The sequence below is a fragment of the Cupressus sempervirens genome, chromosome 4 (genome assembly GCF_028749045.1).
Source record: "Cupressus sempervirens isolate cs-2001-9-10 chromosome 4, ASM2874904v1, whole genome shotgun sequence".
Taxonomy (NCBI): Eukaryota; Viridiplantae; Streptophyta; class Pinopsida; order Cupressales; family Cupressaceae; genus Cupressus; species Cupressus sempervirens.
The window spans coordinates 496,765,046-496,786,956 of record NC_143121.1 but is presented as its reverse complement, the minus strand read 5'-3'; the positions used below and the strand labels follow the sequence as shown (position 1 = coordinate 496,786,956).

At 34.4% G+C, this 21,911-nt stretch overlaps 1 protein-coding gene across 1 annotated transcript in view; it reads left to right on the top strand.

Annotated features, from left to right (window-relative positions):
* Positions 1-21,911, top strand: part of LOC149562113 (alpha 1,4-glycosyltransferase family protein) — a 184,956-nt gene that overhangs the window by 62,631 nt on the left and 100,414 nt on the right. The window contains exon 2 of the mRNA XM_089825658.1: positions 1,644-1,793. Within this exon, the coding sequence (XP_089681784.1) occupies positions 1,644-1,793 (150 nt within the window). The remainder of the gene's footprint in view (positions 1-1,643; positions 1,794-21,911) is intronic.

Sequence of the window (21,911 nt, the reverse complement as noted above, 5' to 3'; positions counted from 1 at the left end):
GATTAAAAGTGTTTCATATCTTAAGGGAGACAAACTATTTAGATTACATGAATTTGTGCATGCTATATCTAGAAGGACCCAACCTCGATTGCCCTTCTCTAGGCTTAGTGGATCTACTTTTATTTTGCATAAAGGGCCTTCCTCAGGTCAATAGCCCATGCCACAAGGACACATGTACATTACTAGGTTTTTCTTTGCTTTCAAATGTTCATTGACCTTGAGCATTAGGAAGGGCTTTATTGGAAGTTCTCACTTGCTGCTGTCTGAGCTTTACTACATACTTGAAACAACGTTGATCTTTGGATATGATTTTGAATCTTCTTTACTTCATGTTTCTTTAAGGGTTTTTTTTCCCCCTACGTTACACCAGGTTTTGGGACAAGGAAACATGGGGATGGAGAAACAGTTTTCCAGGTTGGATTTTTTTTTAATACCTTTTTTAGGCAACGATGGGGATGATAGATGGGATGACTACAAAAAAAGAGGGAAATTTAAAATATTTAGGGAAATATTAAATATTCACATGAAAACATGGATAAAACATGCTTATATACATTATAGAACCTTAACATATAATGTTTGCGTTAAAAATTTAAATTGAGAATTCAGATGAGAGTTAAACAGGTTAATAAAATATTCATACTAAGTGTAAAACCCCCTGCTAATTCTATCTCCGAAATTTCTCCACAAATCCCATTCACAACATTGTCATTTGGTCAAACACTTGGCTACCGAAACAAATGATAAAAATTGATTGGTTAAAGTTTCAGAATGCTGAAACCGCCAACATACTACAAAAGGCGAACGCCTTACATGGGAAACTCTAACAAATACTTGTTGGTCATCACAACTGACTTAGTTGTAATTCTGGTTTAAGTTTACTAGTGAGGTTGCAAGGATGATGTATTCTACTGATGGCACAAACTCAATCATCACTGTTATTAATAATATAAACTTATGTCTCCAAAAGATTACACCATTCAATATTTTATTCCCAGAATAAAAAGTTGCAGTACAATGAACATACTTCAATTGGAGTTTGGGCTTCTTGATTCCAGAACAAATATAGATAAAATTTTACAGAGAAGACAAATATCCAGTATGCAACTGCTACTGACAAACCTGACTGTCATTGTGCCAGTAGCATGCTCCTTGGACACTCCCGATATCAGTGAGTTTGGGAAATAGCTTCCGCCACCCCTCTGTATTATATGTCAGATAGTATTACCAGGAACTGATATGTGCCTTTCGCTCCAGCATTGGAGAAGTTCTCTGATTCTAATAATGTTAAACTCAGTTGAAACAGATCTCGGTTGGAGATGCTGTAATTAGTAATTTGCTAATTACTTGTCTTCATTTATGCTAACTGATGATTGCTATTTTGAGCATTCCTTTATTGATAATTGGTCGACTTAATCATCTTTCATAATATTTTATTTCTATTTTTGAATTGTATTCTATATGTAGTCCTTGTAGTGCAGACTCATGAAGTGCAGACTCTTTATATTCATGATGCACTTATCTAGTTCTCAATAACTATGAATTCAGTGAGCAATAATGGAATTCTATTGAAGCTTTGTCATTAAATCTTGATCAAGGAAGATTACTGATTTTCACTTACGATGTACTCTTGGATATTTCAGCTACAGAATTGCTGTTGTCATGCCTAACCTGGATGAGCTGTTGGTGAACACTCCAGCACACATATTTGCTTCTGTTTGGCTTGAGTGGAGAAAGGTTGATTTTTATTATATCCATTACACTGAACTTTTGCGGCTTGCAGTGCTTTACAAGTAAGCTATCATTTCTAGCTTTGATATAATGCTTTGTTTTATGCTAATGCTTGTTAATTATGTTCATAAGGGAAATATATATATATAAGTTAAATATCTCAAGGAATATTGTTAAACAAAAGACAAATTGAGAGTTGTTGGATATTCATATTATGTAAGAATCTTGCAGTATCCATCTGTAGCATGCTAAATTTTATATCTAGTCACCTTTTTTAATGCACATATAAGAAAAGCTGTTTGTGCTGTTCTTCTATGTTCATATACTTATATACCTTAGTAATGCCAATGCTGCTTTTCTTATCTGATCTGTGGGCTTAGCATGGTGACAGTAAACAAATTTTAAACAAATACAAAGTTCACTGTACTCTCTTAGAAATCTTTGGCCAATTTGATTTAGAGACTCCAGATTGAATATGCTTAATGTCTCCTTTAAATGATCTGCATGTTTTGGCTATGATATTTCAGTCTCAATAAATTGCAAGTGCCTGTCCTGTAACAATATATTACCTACTTGTTTTGCAAACAATGTATTAAACCTAAGTTACCGATGCTGGTTCTTATGCTGATGTGGGTGTAGGGTGCTGATGCATGGATGCACTAATTTTATTTTTGGGGATTTTGGATGCGTTTGGGTGCGCCCATACATATATATATTTGTGTGTGTATAGAATATACTATAATTAATGTATGCAAAGAAATGCAAGAAATATACAAAAATAAACCATTCCATAGCATGATACTTCACCATTGATAGTTCAAATTGAAATAACAGTAATGTCTAATTAGTAAATTGGTCAAGTTCAAGATTCCAATGCAATTCAAATTACAAAATCAAAACATCTCAGTTACTGGGTACTGCTGTTTAGGACCGGGTCCTGGTACTGGTTCTTCCGGGGTACTTCATGGGTTCTCTGTGGGTCCTTCATAGAAGGACACACAACAAACGTGGGCACCCAGGAAGTACCCCAAGGCAGTAGGTTAGTTTATGTATGTATTTCTGAATTTTTCATCAGAATGCTCTTTGCATCAGCTTTAGAAAGTGTCTTGCAACAGCTCGCTAATATTATTCAAGTTAAAATTGGTCTATGCAATGCCCTTAGTGTATGGCAGTAGTGAATAGCAACCTACTTTGATTCATTTGATGGTCAGCGATTGATTTATTTTATTTGAAGATTTGAGCATATTACTGTTGATAGATTTGTATATTCCAGCCAATAGTTATGTTTGCTGATCATGTTCGGATTGATGTCAATTTGTAATGCATGTAATCTGAAACTATATTAGTAATACAATTATTTACTTATAGTTTTATTGGCCAATATGGCTTTATGAGCATCACTCTTCTTCTTGTATTTGTAACTTTGATGTTTGAAAATAAACTCATACATATATGGACAAACCCGAATCCGCAAGGGGGGTAAAAATTGTTGTACCCATGTACCTGAACCCCGTATTCTTACCTAAACCAAAACACAAATTGACAACTTAGCAAAACATAGTTCATGGTTCAATGTTGATCAATCAAGAGTCAAGGCTCAAGATTCACGAATCAAACTCAGTCAATCAGAATCATAAGGAGTTTTAAAAAAATCCACATTCTCATCATCTCCTTCCGCTGCAAGACTTACAAGTTTATTTGAACCAAACATGATCTAAGTTGTGCTAGATGCACGTGCCATGATGTTATCAACATCATCATCTGTCATCACAGTAAGCAACATCATCATATGTCATCACAGTAAGATCTTGAAGTGTTGCATCCAAGTTTGCACACTTAGGAGCTACATCCCAAAGCTTGGTTGACCCTTCCTTGTATCCATCCGCCTTACGTGACAAAGGATGCAAGTTGGTATGTATATAAACCAAGTCCTCAACTTTCTTTGAGCCCAACTAGTTGCTCTTCACTGAATGGATGTAGGAGTATGTACTCCAATTCCATTTAGCTGTAGAATAACTTGCAACTTGGATAGTGCTCATAAAATAAAACATACAAATGGAAAACAAATTAAAGAATGTTAAACACTAAATTGTAGTTGTAGAATACAATTGTTAAATAAAAAATAGATGAAAACTTACTTGTGAGAGGATCTTGATTGCAAGAGGTTGTAGATTCTTGAATGGTTGACCATACATGTACCACCATGTGATAGCTCCCATGGCATTTTGGTCCTTTACTGCATATGGAGTAAGTTTTGATCCTAAAGCAAGTAAGTCAAATTCTAGCCTCACCTTTTTGGGCATTTCGTCATCTGGGAAGAGTCTTGCAAATGTAGTGTAGTACCCAGTAGCAACTTCTTCATCCGCATATAGTGCAACTCTATTCGGCATAGCAAGGATTTCTTGGCTATAGTACCTTGGAGATAAGGCATATAGGAGGTGCAATGGGGTAGTCATTTTGTCCCAACGATGATGAATGATTGCCTCCACTTTATTGCACAAGGCTTCACATTCTATGAGGTTAGTCTCATGTGCTTGTATGGAAAGCTTTACCTTTTCTACTATAGTGTCCATGCCATCATATACATCCCCCAAGCAAGGTGCATCTGTATCAGCAAAGCTTAGCATAGTCATGATAGGCTCAATGAAATCCAATACAAATTGCACATGAGCCCAATAATGCTCATCCAAGACCATACCCCTGACCTTCAAGGTTCTCTCTGAATTTGAACCTTCCATACACCCCATTGGTTACAAATAACCATTTGGCTCAATGCTGATCGGACATTGAGGAGTCGTCTCATAACAATAGTATGAGATGCAAATCTAGTCTCACTAACCTAAGCAAGTTGACAATATGACAACAAATATAAAACAAAGTTATAAACAAGAAATAACTTGATAATTGAACACGAATATAAAACTTATTCAAAATAAATAAATAAATGAAACTAAGTACTTACAATATTAAATTTACCTTCAACAACTCCAACTAGGAGAATGATTTGAATATGGATTGTGACATTTGGTGGTTTGTCACAAACATTTGTATCTCCTCTCCCTCTTGGTATATTTGCTTCACCCAATCTATTTGGGTGCCAATTTGTTGTATGACCAAGTTGAGAGAGTGTACAGTTCATAGTGTGCAAAAAATATGGTTGTATCGAGACTCAACCAAAGCACCTGCACCCCTAAAATTCTTGGCATTATCTGTGACCACCTAGACCACATTCTCACTGCCCACCATCTCTATTGCCTAAATGAGAATTCTAAAAATGAATTGTGAATCCTTAACTTGTCCTTCACAATCAATCACCCTCAAAAACACTTCTCCTATGGGGGACATCGCAATCACATTAATCAATGGTCGGTTTTGATGGAGCCTTAATTTTAGTCTCCATTTTTTACTATGAATAATTAGCGAAATTGGAAAGCTAGTGTTGGAGCCTAAGTTACAAGAAGGATATCACAGAACAATTTGGAATATAGCATCCACGGAGAGCAGATATCTTATGCTTATCTATGAATAACTAGCCAGGATTGTTAAGCAGCAAATTATGAACAGTCAGCCATGATCCGTTAAAGAGAGCTTCCTCAAATATTGCTACATTAAAAGGGAGCATTAACTGTTATCATTGGTCAAGATTATCATAGATGAGAAAGATCAAAAATTGAGCAAATCTTTATCACCAGAGTTGATATGCCAACCTCAAGAGAATGTTTGAAGGTTGCCCTTACCTGGAGTGAGCAAATTGTGGTGCCCAAGTTTTTATCAAGATGTAGCAGATAAAGAGAAGGCATAGAGAAAAGGAGAGCAATTAATTGCAGAGTTAAAAAACACCGAGTTCAACTTGTCATTGCTCGGCTTTGTTAATGGTCTGCAGCAAATAGTTAAGCATTTCTATATGTAAAGTTTACTTACAGATTTGATTTCTCTTATAGCGCTGAAGTACGTATTTAGTTCAGGTATAGTCATTGCAAATGAAGAATCCAAAGTGCTGCATAGTATATATAATCTCAATGCAAATATGATATAATGGTTCCTTCAAATTCAATGTCTGTGCTGCCTCCGATCTGCATACATTAATAATCAATTTCTATGTTTGCAATATTGGGGGGCATATGATATGTATACAAGGCTGGACGGGTATATGGGTGAATGGGCATGTCTCCAAATGGAGACATGAACATTCACTAATACACTCAATCGGTGGAATGGTCACACCGATTTGATTAGTCATAACAAAGCGAATGAATTCAAGACTTCACTAAGTCCATTGCAATCAGTAATGATCAGTATAAAGACGTTCATTGACGAGATCATTTCTCAGATATTACACAATCATAATCGGTTCTGAATGCTGTGTTCACCATAAATAAATGCAGATTATATTCATGCATATATACATATCGATATTCAAACATATCAACATGTATACATACATGAGTATATTCTCATATGATCAGCGCAATTGTTTGAACCGAAGCTATATGTTTCAACACTCCCTCTTAGCTAGGGAAGACAAAATGAATTCTTCTCATTATAAGAAGCAATATCCTCAAGATATATATAAGAAAATCAAGTCTCATGATATTCTTTCTAGTTATGGTGTGTATATAGATATCAAGTCACATGATACCCACCATAGAAGATCATGGTACATCCATAGATATTAAGTCGCATAATATCCACCATGAATCAAGTCACATAATATTGATCTTCAACAGATATCAAGTCACATGATATCCATCAACATGCCCTTTTAACTATCATGATTTTTCCTTGAATATTAAGTCACATGATATTCATCATGATAGTAATCTAATAATAATAAAGTCGTCTCCTTATATTATCAAATTCAATATTTCATTATAAAAGATTATCACCTTAAATAATGAACATAGGGTAGGTCCATGAGTCATAGAGTCACACATATAACAAAAAAGTTTACACTTTAAACATCTTTATTTAAATAATACAAATTTACAAAGTTGAGACTCAATCTCATAAACTTACATTTCAATCAAGACAAGTTTCTTTCTGAAATGATCAACTTTCACTTTAGGGAGAGCCTTGGTGAGAATGTCAACTGTTTGATCACCTGTATTAATATATTCTAATTGAATAACTCTTCTTTCCACCATGTCTCATACGTAGTGGTAAGAAATTTCTATATCCTTAGATCTATCATGAAATACCGGATTCACAGATAACTTGATGCAACTTTGGTTATCACAGTGAATAGTGGTAGATTACAGAGGTTCACCAAACAAGTTAGAAAACAACTTCTGAAGCCACACTGCTTCTCTAGCTCCCATAGTTGCTGCAATATACTCTGCCTCAGTAGAACTTTGAGCAACAGAAGCTTGCTTTTTGCAGATCCAAGAAATCATGGCTGATCCTAAACTGAAGCAGTATCCTGATGTGCTTTTCTGGTCTTTTACACTTCCGGCCCAATTATAATCAGTATATCCATGTAACTCCAAGCTGGTATTCTCATATTTAAGTTCACACCCAATAGTACCTTGAAGATACCTCAATATATGCTTCAAAGCAACAAGATGAATCTCACGAGGTTCACACATGCACTGACTTAATGCATTCACTGCATAGTAGATATCAGGTCGAGTATTTACAAGATACATCAAGGACCCAATTATTTGTCTGTATAAGGTGGGATCAACTAGTTTGGAGTCAATACTTGCTTCCTTTAGCTTGTGAAGGTTGGTTTCCATAGGTGTAGACATAGGTCGACAGTCCCACATTCCAAATCTTTTCAAAATATCAATAGTATACTTCTTTTGATGTAGAAAGATACTACCAGACTTCTGACGTACTTCCAAACCAAGAAAGTAATGAAGAATTCCTAAATCCTTCATTTCAAATTCAGAAGCCAAATCTTTTTTACATTGATTAATGAGATGTTCTTCCCCTGTAATCAGAACATCATCAACATAAAGAATTAGAATTAGCATATCACCTTTAGTTACCTTGAAGCAGAGATTTGGATCAGCCACATTCTTGGTGAATCCAAGACTTAAAAGCTATTTGTCAATCCTTTCATACCAAGCCCGGGGAGCCTGTTTATGTCCATATAGAGCCCTCTTCAATTTACAAACATGAGAAGCAACATCATGAGTTACAAATCCTTCTGGTTGTTATAGGTATACTTCTTCCTCTATTTTCCTATTAAGAAAAGCAGTTTTTACATCCATTTGATGGATTTTCCAACCTTTGGTTGCTGTGATGTCTATTACAGCTCTAACATAAGTGTACCTGGCAATTGGTGCAAAGGTTTCTTCAAAGTGAATTCCTTCCTGTTGAGAAAAACCTCTAGCCACAAAATGAGCTTTATGTTTTTCAATGTTGCCATCTGCAACATACTTAACTTTGAAGAGCCATTTTAAAAACACAACAGATTTTTCCTTAGGTCTTGGAACTATGTGCCAAACATCATTTTTTGGTATAGATTATTCTTCCACCATGGCATCTTTCCAAGCTTGATGTTTAAATGCTTTAGAAGTACTAGAAGGTTTAGGATTCGAGCTCTTACACAAGAAAGGATTATATGTCAATTTTCTAGGTCTCTTGCTTTCTTGAAAGGTTACTGAAGGGATTGTGAATCCATCTCCTTCCTATATTATTTTTCTTGCCCAAAGTGGCCTTTTAGAGTGATCAAGAGTCTCTTCTTGAGTCTTTGGAAGGATTTCAGTTTTAGTTAAAGTCTCTTCAGGGAACTCCCTCTGAATCTCAGGAGCAGGAGTCTCTTCTGGAGATACATCAAATGTATCTAGTTCATTGGAGGTTTTGGCTCTTTTGAAAGCAATGTCTTCCTCAAAGATGACATCTCTGCTTAGTTCTATTTTTTTCTGTCCAGCATGTAGACTCTGTATCTTTTTACTGTTTCACTAAAATCAATGAGAATACCCTTTCTTCCAGAAGGTTCTAACTTTGTCCTCTTCTCCTTAGGTACATGAACACATACAAGGCATCTTAATATTCTTAGGTGATTGATGTCAGGTTTCTTTCCAAAAAATGCTTCTTCAAGAGTCTTATTGTCCAAATGTGAGTGAGGACATCTATTCTGAATATAGACTGCAGTGTTGAATGCTTCACCAAAAGGACACACAAATTTTGATAAAAAATCATAGCCTGAGCAACTTTTACAATAGTTTTTGTTCTTCCTTTCAGCAACCCCATTTTGTTGAGGATTGTAAGGGATTGTGAACTACCTCTTAATCCCAGTGAGTTTGCATAACTCTTTAAATATTTTGAGAAGTATACTCCTCTTCCCATTATCTGTTCTTAGAACTTTAATGTTCTTATCGAAGGAGTTGTCAGTGATAGTTTTGAATTCTTTAAACTTAGAGAGAATCTTTTTAGGTTCTTTGCATTTAAAGAAGTATATCTATGTCTTGAAAAATCATCAACAAATATCAAATGGTACAAGAATCCTCCTATAGAAGGTATAGACATGGGCCCACATAGATCAGAATGTACTAGTTCCAACACTTTCTTTAGTTTTGCTCAAACTATGAGAAAATGACTTTTTAGTGTTTTTCCCTAAGGCACAACCTTTACATGATTCATTGTGAATATGATTTAACTTGGGCATTCCGGTTACTACCTTCTCCATTGATGTTAGAGCACGGAAGTTGAAATGACCTAGTCTTCTATGCCATATTTCATTTGAATATGAGGTCTCATGTACAAGTGCAAGGTTTGTCTTAGCACATAGCTCATATAAAAGTCCTTGTCTTACTCTTGTTGTTAGAGCCCTTCCAATGGTTGAATTTTTAGGCCATGCTAGTACTTTCCCTTCCATAAATGCGATTCTAAAACCATCATCTTCTGTATGCTTAAAATGTGAGCACATTTCTATGAGTCATTATATCCAAGATTTCTCAAAAATGAGGTCTCAAATGGCGGCTCATAACTCTCTATTCATAGAGTGCAAGGGTTTGTAATGGAGGCCCTCAGCTTGACCTAGTTTGTGCCCATGCAAGTACACCATGAAACAAGAGATTCAAGGATTCAATATGCATGCAAATGGAGATGAAAACTAATCTAAATGATGACAATGCCAAACAATGCAAGAAAAGAAGTGTAATAACAATGCAATACTAATCTATGAAAATAAATATGACTCTAAGATAATAGGCAAATGCAAGGATGAAACCTCATAATAGAAGCCATGGATGTAAGAGAGAATAAGACAAGAAGATAGAAGTTCTCCACAAAAAGTTTCGATGCTGAAACTCCTCCTTCAAAAATCTCTCTCCAAACCTATAGCATAACAATAGCGTAATTGTGGATGTATTGTGGATTTATTGTGGATGTCTAAAATGAGGAGAGGGCTCTCCCTTATAAAGGAAAATATGGAGGTGAGAGGCTTCTTACAACCAATATGGGATAATAGAGTTTGATCCATGTGAGACAAAATTCCACCAATGAGAAAAGAGGAGTGTTTGAGAAGAAAGTGGAAAGCGGAAAAAGAGGACTCCCACTTAGAGATATGTGCATTTAAGTGTAGAGAAAATAAAAAAAAGATTTATCTAATTTTATATTTTTTTTCTTTTTCTTTTTCAAGTGGGTTTATTTTTTATTTATTTAATTTCCTTTTTCATCAAAAAGAGATATTTAAGTGGGAATTTTATTTAATTAAAAGGGAGCAAATTCTTTTAATTAAATAGGAAATATTTAATTAAATTAAAAGAGGGGTTTTTTTCTTAATTAATTAAATGTGAATGAATTTAATTAAAAAAGAGGTTTTTTTTAAATTAAATGGGGACTTATTTTATTTAATTAAAAGAGAGATTTTCTTTTAATTAAATAAGACTTAGGATAAAATGATCAACTCTAGAAAAATAAATAATCGAACTTGATCAAAGAAATTGATTTGAATTGATTTAATAAAATATTGCAAACCATTGATACAGGAAATTTGATAAATTGATAAATTGAATAATGGGGGCCCATAGTCTAGGCAACCATTTTAGAGTGCATACATTTGCCCCTCTTTGACTAATGTGTGATCGATTTGGGAACACATGTAGTCAAAGAAAGAAATTTAAGTGTGAGATTAATTTGGGATCACAAAACAACCCAGATCTGTGGTCAATTCGGGAACACATCGGGATAAAGAATAAAAATAAATTTTGACTTAAAATAGTCGAAGATAAAATTGATAAAACTGAATCAAGAATTGAAGTTGAGAGGTATTGCCTCCTCGTGATCGAAATCGAAATGAGATAGAGGAGAAACAACAAATTGATAAATTTGATCAAATCGAACAAAAGATAAAGTTCTTGATGTAAGATGAAAGATATAAGAATCACAGAACCGAGGGAGATCATCAAGCATGAAATATGATGCCCCAAAGGTGATTTAGAGAAAAAGAAGTGGGGATAAAACAAATGGAAGATAGAAGTTTGGAAGATATGGAAAAAAACAGAAAGAAGAAAAGAAAATGCTCCAAAATCAATCAACTGTTTAAGATAGAAATTACGATTGAGATCACGAAAGAAGAAAAGGAAATGAAGATCAAAATGTGACCATAGTTGATTAAAAGTCCACAAGAAAGGTGAAGGAAAACCCTCTCAAACTCTTCATGCAACCTAAAAATGCAAACTAACATGAAGTCTAATAATGCAAGCTACATGAAAATGCAATAGTGTACTTGCAAAAGAGCAACTATAACATCAGATTTTGTGTTCATCATTCATTAGAGAATGTAAAAGAACTTATTTTCATCATTGGGCCATTATTAACGAACATCAGAAAATCACACAATCATCACTAGTTACAAATGCAACTATGAAGATATGAATGTGATTTATATCAGATTGGAATGTGGAAAGATTCTAACATAAGCATCAAAGACATAAAGGTCAAGATGACTTCAATGTTAACTTACCCAATTTAATGTAGCAAAACCATGCTCGCATCAAGGCATAGATGCCAAGATGACCAGAAGAATGGTTGTGCAAAAACAGTCAAGGATGATGCCTCAAATCTCCCAAGTGTTTCAAGGGGACAACAAGAGACACTCTAGAGTTTCAAGACCACACCCACAAGCAGAAAACAAATAAAAACATGCTCCATACCCCAAGTCCTCTAGCTATGCATTTCAGAGAGACTTATTAGACAAGGACACTCAACAAAAATCAATAACAGTCACCACACAAAGAAAAGATCATGACATAAGTCAAGCATTAAGTGTTGCGTTTAAAAATTTAAGTGTGTTAACTGATATTGAGTTCCGAGGATAAGGATCAAATGCTTGCAAGAAGGGAAGATCACACGACAAAATTGGGTAAGACCAAACCGATAAATGTTGAAAAACACTCGATGTCAACAGTTATATTAAAAATGCAGTTGGGATGGTGTTAAAAAACACCGTTTGCGAGGTGGCCTAAAGACTAATGCATCCAAGAGACCGAAGCTAACATAGTTATGTCCCCTAGACAAAGACTAATTCCAAACAAAGGAAACAAGGACAAGGTGTGGTGGAGAAAGGCTAAGTGTCGAGGACATGCGTGAAGAAATAGAGGTGCAAAGGCCTCAAGTAGCGCCCATTTCCATTTTTCACCACTTGGATTTAAAAAAAAAAAAAAAATTATTTCTTTATTTTTCAGGACTTTTTATAATTTTTTTTTTTGTATTTTTGCTACCAAGGCGCCTTTTTCCAGGTTTTCACCAAGGCACTTTTTCTATATATTTTTTTACATCAAAGCACCTATTGCTAGGTCTTCACTAAGATGATCATTTTTTTCAGGACATTTTTCAATTTTTAAAATTTTCTCAATATATCATTTTTTTTGTATTTTTTCAGGATCAATAAATATGTACAAATAATATGCAATGCCCTCAGACAGAAACAACGACCAAACTCTTAAGAAAGATCACATTGTGCAATCCCAATATCTAGCAAGGTAGAGTACATGATGGAGCAACAAGCTAGTGGATGTGATGGATAAGCAAGGAATTTATGAAGTAAGTGAAAGTGATCTTCAAGGACTGACTCCTCAAGAGCACTCAAGCTAGGGAAAAATTGTCATGTAAAGCATATTTGGACAAGAAATGAAAGGCCAACATAAAATAATTCATGAAAGCAAAATGTAAAAGTGGGAAAGATGCAATCCAAAGGAGTAGACATATCAAGGGGCTTCATAGTATCGTATTTTACGCTTTTTTATTAGATCAAGACCAAAGGGGTAAATGGGAAAAGGGTAGCGAAAGACTAGAATGAATGGAGGAAAATATATATGAAGGCTAAATATGAAAAGAATAAAAACAAGATTATCGTAAGATAGCTCACAAAATAGCCAAATGTTTGTGTATAGGTTAACATTGTCAAGATCAAAGAGAGAAGACGAAATGGATGAAAGATGTAGAAGAACTACGCATGATGCCTGATTGTCAGGTTTTCATCATGGTACACAAGGGAGTGGTTTTCACCATAGGACAAATTTATTTCTCTTTAATTTTGCTACCAAGGTGCCCGATTCCTAGGTTTTCACCAAGGCACATTTTCAAATTTTTCATTTTTTTTTTTTTTTTTCCAATTGTTTTGAATTTTTTGGAAGAAGTCAAGCTTTCTAGGCAATGCTCCTTGAAAGTTTAAACCATGACATACAAAGGAGTTGAAATGATATGCTCAAAGATGTTGATAGGGAAAGGAAGATGGAAGACAAAAAATGGAGAATATGGCTTTATGCAAAGCAAGTGAGATTGGAAGATGGAAATGAAGGCAAGATCAATGTCAACACACACCTTGAAGGGTGGCGAGAGGATGTAGAAAACGTGAATGAAGGAATATGTGAAGGAACATGGTGAGTGGATAGAAGAGGTTGTGGTTTAGGCGCATGGAATGGAAGAATGATTTTGGAAGAAGATGAAGTGGAATTCTTTGGAATCTTGAATGTCAACTTCAATTGTTGTTCAACATTAGATTCTCTCAAGAGAGACTTTGGAATCCATATAGCCATAGGCCTCTTTTCATTTCCTTTTGATGATTTAGAGATAATATCTTCAATGATGGATTTTGGAACCCATACTTGTCCTATAATTTTTTTCTTAGATATCTCTTTTGACTTTATGCCCCCATGTCGACTAGAGGAGACATGGTGGTTTTCTTTTTTATATGGATTCTTGAATTGCTTCTTTTTCTTGCATTGAACGTTCGAGTTACTTCCAAAAGACTTGGGACTTGTGGAAGAAGAAAGATGATATGACTGCTTTAGGTAAGTGGGTGGATGAAAAGGATTCAAGGATATGCATCTACGTTGATCTTGAGGAAAGATAAGAGAGGGAGGGACGTAAGGACCCAAGATGGAAGGAAGATGTGAAGCATTTAGTATTGGTGAGGGAGGTCCAAGGATGGATGTGGAAGATGCAAAAAGGTAATCAAGAAATTCATCAACATCTATATGACAATCAAGGACATCAACATCTTTAGAGTGAGCATTAGAATTTTCCATAGGATCATGAACATCTTGAATAGGAGCAACTTCTTTGATAAGAGTACTTGAAGCTTGAGAAGACATAGTAAGAGTAAAAAGTGAAAGGGAAAATGGAATGGTAGAACAAGAAGATGGAAGACTTTGATCTTGACAAGGATCTTTGGATAGCATAAGTGTAGAGTTGTTCTCTTGATTTTCGATAGGCTCAACATTAGAAGTAACAACATCATTTTTAATAACCTTAATGGAAGTATCCTCTTTGGAAGGAGCAAGTGTACTAAGGTCATTTATATTGTCAATAAGCTCAGCGGTGCAAGCAATATCTTGATCTTGCTTAGGAGAAGACTTAAGACATGGTGGAATGAATGAGAAAGGGTGTAAGGGATCAAAAGAACCATGAAACATATCAGAGAGATCGTAAAAATAATTGGATGACATGGAGAGATCTTGATCTTTCTTTATATACTTTTCTTTATCATTTTTAGAGTCCTCTTGACATGAAACCACTCCTAAGGAGAAGGAAGCATGTTGTAATTGTATGGAAGACTTTGGAATAGATGATGAAGGACTAGCTGAAGTAGGAATTATAGTGCATGAAGGCTTAGGCTCGTTAGGTTTAGCATTATCAAAAGTATTTGCAGCCAGGTGAAGGTTAGCTTGAGTTTCTTTAAGAGGTAGACTTTGAGGATAACTATAGGGAACCGCATGAAAAGCATTAGTATCTTTGTTGGATGAAGGATTGGTAGAAGACTTGAGAGACTCAGAATTTTTAGGGAATGTATGGATAGTGGAGGAAGTAAAAGATGGAAGAGAACCATCATGAGACAAAGGTTCAACATTAACATGATCTTACTCAAGAGTGTAATCTTTATTTTTAGCATGAGGGTTTTGAGAAGAGAAACTCTTATGGCATTGATGTTTTATTTCAGCTGAAGAAAATGCTCTCTTCCTCAAAAAATGCAGATTTATCATTTAGGTATTGTTCACAAAATTTATTAATGTTGTTTTCAAGATTTGAGTCATAGGGATTCCCATCAATATCTTTCCGTGACTCATCCCCTTTAAGCACAAGCTTAAGACTAGGAGGACTTTTAGGAATCGTAGGAATATAATAGTCATCGTCATCCTAATCATTGTCACTATAGGCATTATAGATAGGCATACCACAAGATTTTTCATGTTGTTCATTATCATATGTCTCAATAAGAGGAATACGACTCTTGGTAGAAGTAGAAGAAGAATGATATTGAGAAGAAGAGGTAGGTGAATACCTACACGAATGATATTTAGAAGAATTATGGTAAGACTTGGAATATGAAGAATGTGAATGATAGTTAGAAGAATCATGATAAGACTTGGAAGATGAAGATTGTGAATGATATTTAGAAGAATCATCATAAGACTTAGAAGATGAAGTATTTAAATGATATTTAGAAGAATCATGATAAGACTTAGAAGATGAAGAATGTAAACGATATTTAGAAGAATCATCGTAAGACTTGGAAGATGAAGAATGTGAAGGATATTTAGAAGAATCATCATAAGACTTAGAAGATGAAGAATCTAAATGATATTTAGAAGAATCATGATAAGATTTAGAAGATGAAGAATGTGAACGATATTTAGAAGAATCATCATAAGACTTAGAAGATAAAGAATCTAAATGATATTTAGAAGAATCATGGTGAAAATTGGAAAATAAGGAATATTTGGAAGAAGGATATTGTGATCTAATCTTGCACATGATCCTAGCAAAGGTGTTTGATTTATCCATTTTTTAAATCATTTTTGTCGCAATGTTAGCATCCATGTATCTATTGGAGCGACAACACTTTTCAAATTCAAGGAGGTGGATTTCATCTGAGCTCAAATGAGGATCCCTAAAAAGATATCCAAGATCCATGGTTCTAAAAGAAGAATCAAACATGAAAGAAGAGAAAGAACGAATAGAAGAAGGTAGACTATATGATAATAGGAGGAAAAGAATTAAGAAGACATGAAGAAGAGGAAGAATGGAAATGGGAGATTAGAAAGACATGGAAGATGAAGAAGAAAGAAGACCAAGAGTCATTTTGGAAAATTTGATACCATTTGAGATCATTTGAATGTTGAGCAACATGTAATAGCACTTGTAATCAACATGAAAGAAAAGGTACTAGTTGATAGGATAACTCTAAGAAACGTTGGTACCAAACTAGGATAGTAAAAACGCTCACTTGTCCAAAAGAGATGTGATAAGATAAAATTTTGCAATAGGTGTAAACCAACACTGCCACAGAGGTACCCACAACTTTGGGTGAATACCCTAGCACATATGGACCAAGAGGATGATTTACTCAAATTATAAATAATTAAAATTGAATTTTTATGAAAGTGGATAGACAAGAGATTACTAAGACTCTCCAAGCATAATATCAAAGAATCCAAGGTATATCTTTCTCAACAAGGACGGTCTCTAACTCACCAACTCCAAACAAAGTCTCTTGTGAAATCAATGATTACTAATTCAAGATGTCAAAGCACAATAAGCCAAGGGGCAAACAGGCTTCTAACAATGGGGGAAAGTAGCCTAATATGAACTCGATCAACTTAGGGATACTGGAAATAATAGGACAACAAAGCAATTTGATCATAAAGTCTTGACTCAGGAACTCAGATTTTGTTCATTTTAAATGTCCAACTAGGTGTATCAATAGAATTTTAATCATGAACCAGGCACACAAGATAGCAATCAAAGATTTCAAGCAAATGTCTTCAAACAATGAGCAAGAGACAAAACAACCTTGCACATGAACAAGAATAGTGTCGTAGTATCAATCTAATCCCTAGAACCACTACCATGTATGTTCTCAAAATATTTTTCAATCATGCACATAGTCCTAGAGAAGAAAATTTGGCAGCACTATGGTTCTTAATAATGTTCAACTCTGCAGCTTTTGCAATCTAGAGTGGGCAAAATCCAATCTCGGCGCACTAGGGTTTTGACATATTCTGAGAATTTAATCAATCGGAGATACTGAGGAGATCTGACAACCCAACAAAAGATTACACCCATGAGGATTTCCCCTACAAGGACATTTATATAGCGGTTGCTACTACCACGTCAAAAATGGCTATTACCGCTTGAGGTACCGTTTACGTGGTTGACCCAATAAAGGGAATGTCCACTATGGTTTAACCCTCTCTAATCAAGGAAGACTCACAAAGTTGTACCACATGGGGACTTGGTTTGGATTCAAGGGTTCCAAGTTTCTGATGTGCCCAAAAGGGAACAGAGCATACTCTTTTAGCCTCTTCACCTTACCCAAACATAGTAAATAACATTCTTTGACACGCTAATTTGAACTCACCTCACCAATTATTTGGAATATCCAACAACAAACACCACCAATCTCAAAAGAGAGAGGAGTAATGAATGTTGAGGACAAATCCAAGTCGAATAGTGAGATAATAACAAATATTTTTCCCTACCTACAAGGGGATTCGTCGTCAAGAGGAGCTTCATATGTAAAACAAGTGAATGAAGCTTAGTCTCTCAAGATCTCCCCCAAATAGTGTTCATAGGGCCTAATTACTATATGAAACACAGATGCGTGAAAGCAAATCTAGATCCAATTTTAGAGCACCAAATGAAATATGAATCTATGAAAGCATGTAAAAGCACTCAAGCCAAACACACGAAATGTTCATTTTACTTCCAAATCCAAATGTTATAGAGATCCAACAAAATACTTGGTAATCCTTGCAATGCGTCTTTTCTTTGTTGTAACTTTCGTTTACGCTTGAATGCTCGCTTGCAACAAACAAAACAACAAGCAAAACAAGCAAACACAAGATATGCAATATATATCCAACTTATGCAAAACTAGGGTTAGATCTGAAAATTTGATTTTTAATAATGATAATAATGAACAAATAATTCAAATAAAATTTCACATCATACATTGATCCATTGTAAAAACTAAATGCAAGCTATTCATTAAATGCCTTTTTTTTAAAATTGATTTTTGACCTAGTCATAAAGATTGGACCTATATGATATGAATTCGGATCCAAAACCTTAAATGCAGAAAAGTGATCCCTATCAAAAACCAGAGAGCTTTCCAAAAATGTCAGAATTTTGAAAATATCTTTTTATTTGTGCCCTAGGGAGCCATTTTGTCAAAATAGACTAGTTTTTGAAAATTGAATTATTGAGCCCTAATATGACCTCTAAAAGAAAAACACAAAGAACCAAATCTATTTATAATTTAGAGAGCTTTCCAAAAATGCTGATTTTTTCAAAAAATTCGCTAATTTGCTCCTTAAAACAAATTTTCATTAAAAATAAAGAAAAAATAATTAAAAATCGAAAATACCTCAAAAAACTTTGAAAATTGGACGGAAGCTTGTTTAATATGTCGCTACCTTGCCAAAAAAATTTCATATCAAAATACCTAGCCGTTTGAGAGATATTATCAAATCTTTCAGATCTAGGGTTTTTTGTCTCCAAACAAATTTGCACAAGGGGTTAACTCCAAAAATATCCAAAACCAACAAGTAAAGGTGGGTAGCCCCATGGTGGGCACCAAAAATGTATGCCTAAAATGTGAGCACACTTCTATGAGTCATTATATCCAAGATTTCTCAAAAATGAGGTCTCGAATGGCGGCTCATAGCTCTCTATTCATGGAGTGCAAGGGTTTGTAATGGAGGCCCTCAGTTTGACCTAGTTTGTGCCCATGCAAGTACACCATGAAACAAGAAATTCAAGGATTCAATATGCATGCAAATGGAGATGAAAACTAATCTAAATGATGACAATGCCAAACAATGCAAGAAAGGAAGTGTAATAACAATGCAATACTAATCTATGAAAATAAATATGACTCTAAGATAATAGGCAAGTGCAAAGATGAAACCTCATGATAGAAGCCATGGATGCAAGAGAGAATAAGACAAGAGGATAGAAGTTCTCCACAAAAAGCTTTGATGCTGAAACTCCTTCAAAAATTGCTCTCCAAACTTGTAGCATAACAATAGCGTAATTGTGGATGTATTGTGGATATATCGTGGATGTCTAAAATGAGTAGAGGGCTCTCCCTTATAAAGGAAAATATGGAGGTGAGAGGCTTCTCACAACCAATATGGGATAATAGAGTTTGATCCATGTGAGACAAAATTCCACCAATGAGAAAAGATGAGTGTTTGAGAAGAAAGTGGAAAGCGGAAAAAGAGGACTCCCACTTAGAGATATGTGCATTTAAGTGTAGAGAAAAAAAAAAAAAAATTTATTTAATGTTATATTTTTTTTCTTTTTCTTTTTCTTTTTCAAGTGGGTTTATTTATTTAATTTCTTTTTTCATCAAAAAGAGATATTTAAGTGGGAATTTTATTTAATTAAAAGGGAGCAAATTCTTTTAATTAAATAGGAAATATTTAATTAAATTAAAAGAGGGGTTTTTCTCTTAATTAATTAAATGTGGATGAATTTAATTTAAAGAGAGGTTTTCTTTTAATTAAATGGGGACTTATTTTATTTAATTAAAAGAGAGATTTTCTTTTAATTAAATAAGACTTAGTATAAAATGATCAACCTTAGAAAAATAAATAATCGAACTTGATCAAATAAATTGATTTGAATTGATTTAATAAAATATTGCAAACCATTGATTCAGGAAATTTGATAAATTGATAAATTGAATAATGGGGGCCCATAGTCTAGGCGACCATTTTAGGGTGCATACATCTTCAAGTGTAGATATAGATATTAAATTCATCTTAATACCTGGTACATAAGGAACTCTAGAAAGTTGAATAGAATTTTCAAATTTCAATTTTATGGTGCAGGTTCCAATTCCTTTTATGGTTTGTGCAGAATCATTACCAATTGTAACTTCTTCATTTGTTTCTATTTGCATGCTTTCTAGGTTATCCTGATATCCAGTGATGTGCCTAGAAGACCCGTTGTCAACAATCCATGTATTTCTTTTAGTTGATATCTAGTTGGATAATGCTGAATAGAAGGCACATTTCTCATATTCATTGCCTTCATTTGACTTCTCAGATTTTGCAAAAGATGCTTGAGGTTTAGATCTATCGGGACAATTTATTGCATAATGTCCATATCGATCACATCTGAAGCATTGGATTTTGGACAAGTCTTTCTTCTGTTTGGATTGTCCCTTTCCATGAAAATTTCTTTGCCTTTTGTTGTTTCTCTTCTTTCGTTTCTTGTGAGTATTTGTATTAAGAACTTGAACATCTTTATCTAGGGTTTTGTGTTTTCCCTCAATCATTAATCTCGATTCTTCTTGAAGAGAATATGATCTTAAATGATCTAGTTTAGGGATTTTAGACCTAACACTTATACCTTGTGCAAAGGATTCCCAGGAGTTTGGAAGTCCTCCTAACGCTATTAAGGATAATTCTTGATTTTCAATTTTATAACCAAGTGCAAATAATTGATCTCTCAAATCTATGATTCTCATAAAGAAAGCATTTATAGTTTCTCCTTTATTCATGCTTACATCATTCATCTGCCTTTTAAGAGCAAGTTTTCTGCCTGTATTATTGATTATAAATGCATTTTCAAGAGCTCGAAACATATGACGTGGTATGTTTTGCCACAATAGGTACTACGTGGTCTCGAACAATATCCACAATTATCTTCATAGCCTTTTCATTTTTCTCGTTCCATTTTGATTTCTCAGGATCATCTTTAGGTTCCTCTTTGTCCTCTCTTACAAGTGATTCCGATTAGTTTTCTTTTAACAATATCATTAATCGAAGTTTCCAGGATTCGAAGTTATCAACACTTCCAAAGTGATGTTCGAATCTCATTGTATTTGTCATCTTTGTAGAGAGAGGGAGGACTGTTATTTGAAGTAAAATCTGATCCTTATAAACTTAGTGTGATCTTTCCTTAGCCAAGCTCTGATAGCATGTAAAGTTTACTTACAGATTTCTCTTATAGTGCTGAAGTATGTATATTTAATTTTAGGTACAATCATTGCAAATGAAGAATCCAAAGTGCTGCACAGTATATATAATCTCAATGCAAATATGATATGATGGTTCCTTCAAATTCGATGTCTATATTGCCTCCGATCTGCATACATTAGTCAATTTCTATGTTTGCAATATAGGCTGGACGGGTATATGGGTGAATGGGCATGTCTCCAAATGGAGACATGACCATTCACCAATACACCTGATCGGTAGAATGGTCACGCCCGATTTGATTAGTCATAAAAAAACTAATGAATTCAAGACTTAACTAAGTCCATTGCAATCGTTAATGATGAGTATAAATATGATCATTATTGAGATCATTTCTCAGATATTACACAATCATAATATGCACTGTTGGTTCTGAATGTTGCGATCACCATAAATAAATGCAGATTATATTCATGCATATATACATATCGATATTCAAACATATCGACATGTATAGATACATGAGTATATTCTCATATGATTAGCACAATTGTCTGAACTGAAGCTATATGTTTGAACAATATAGAGGCAAAGATCTTAATAGACACAAGTCAAACAGCATTTCCAAAAACAATGATTATCATGTTACCTTCTGACAGCAAATTGTTCAAGTGAATAGTCCACACGATTCATATATATATTTGCAAGCAACAATATTTATGAGTCAATTAGACCTTCAGGAAAACAAAAGAGGAAGTGGTCAAATCTAAAGTTAGAATGTATGACATGGCACAG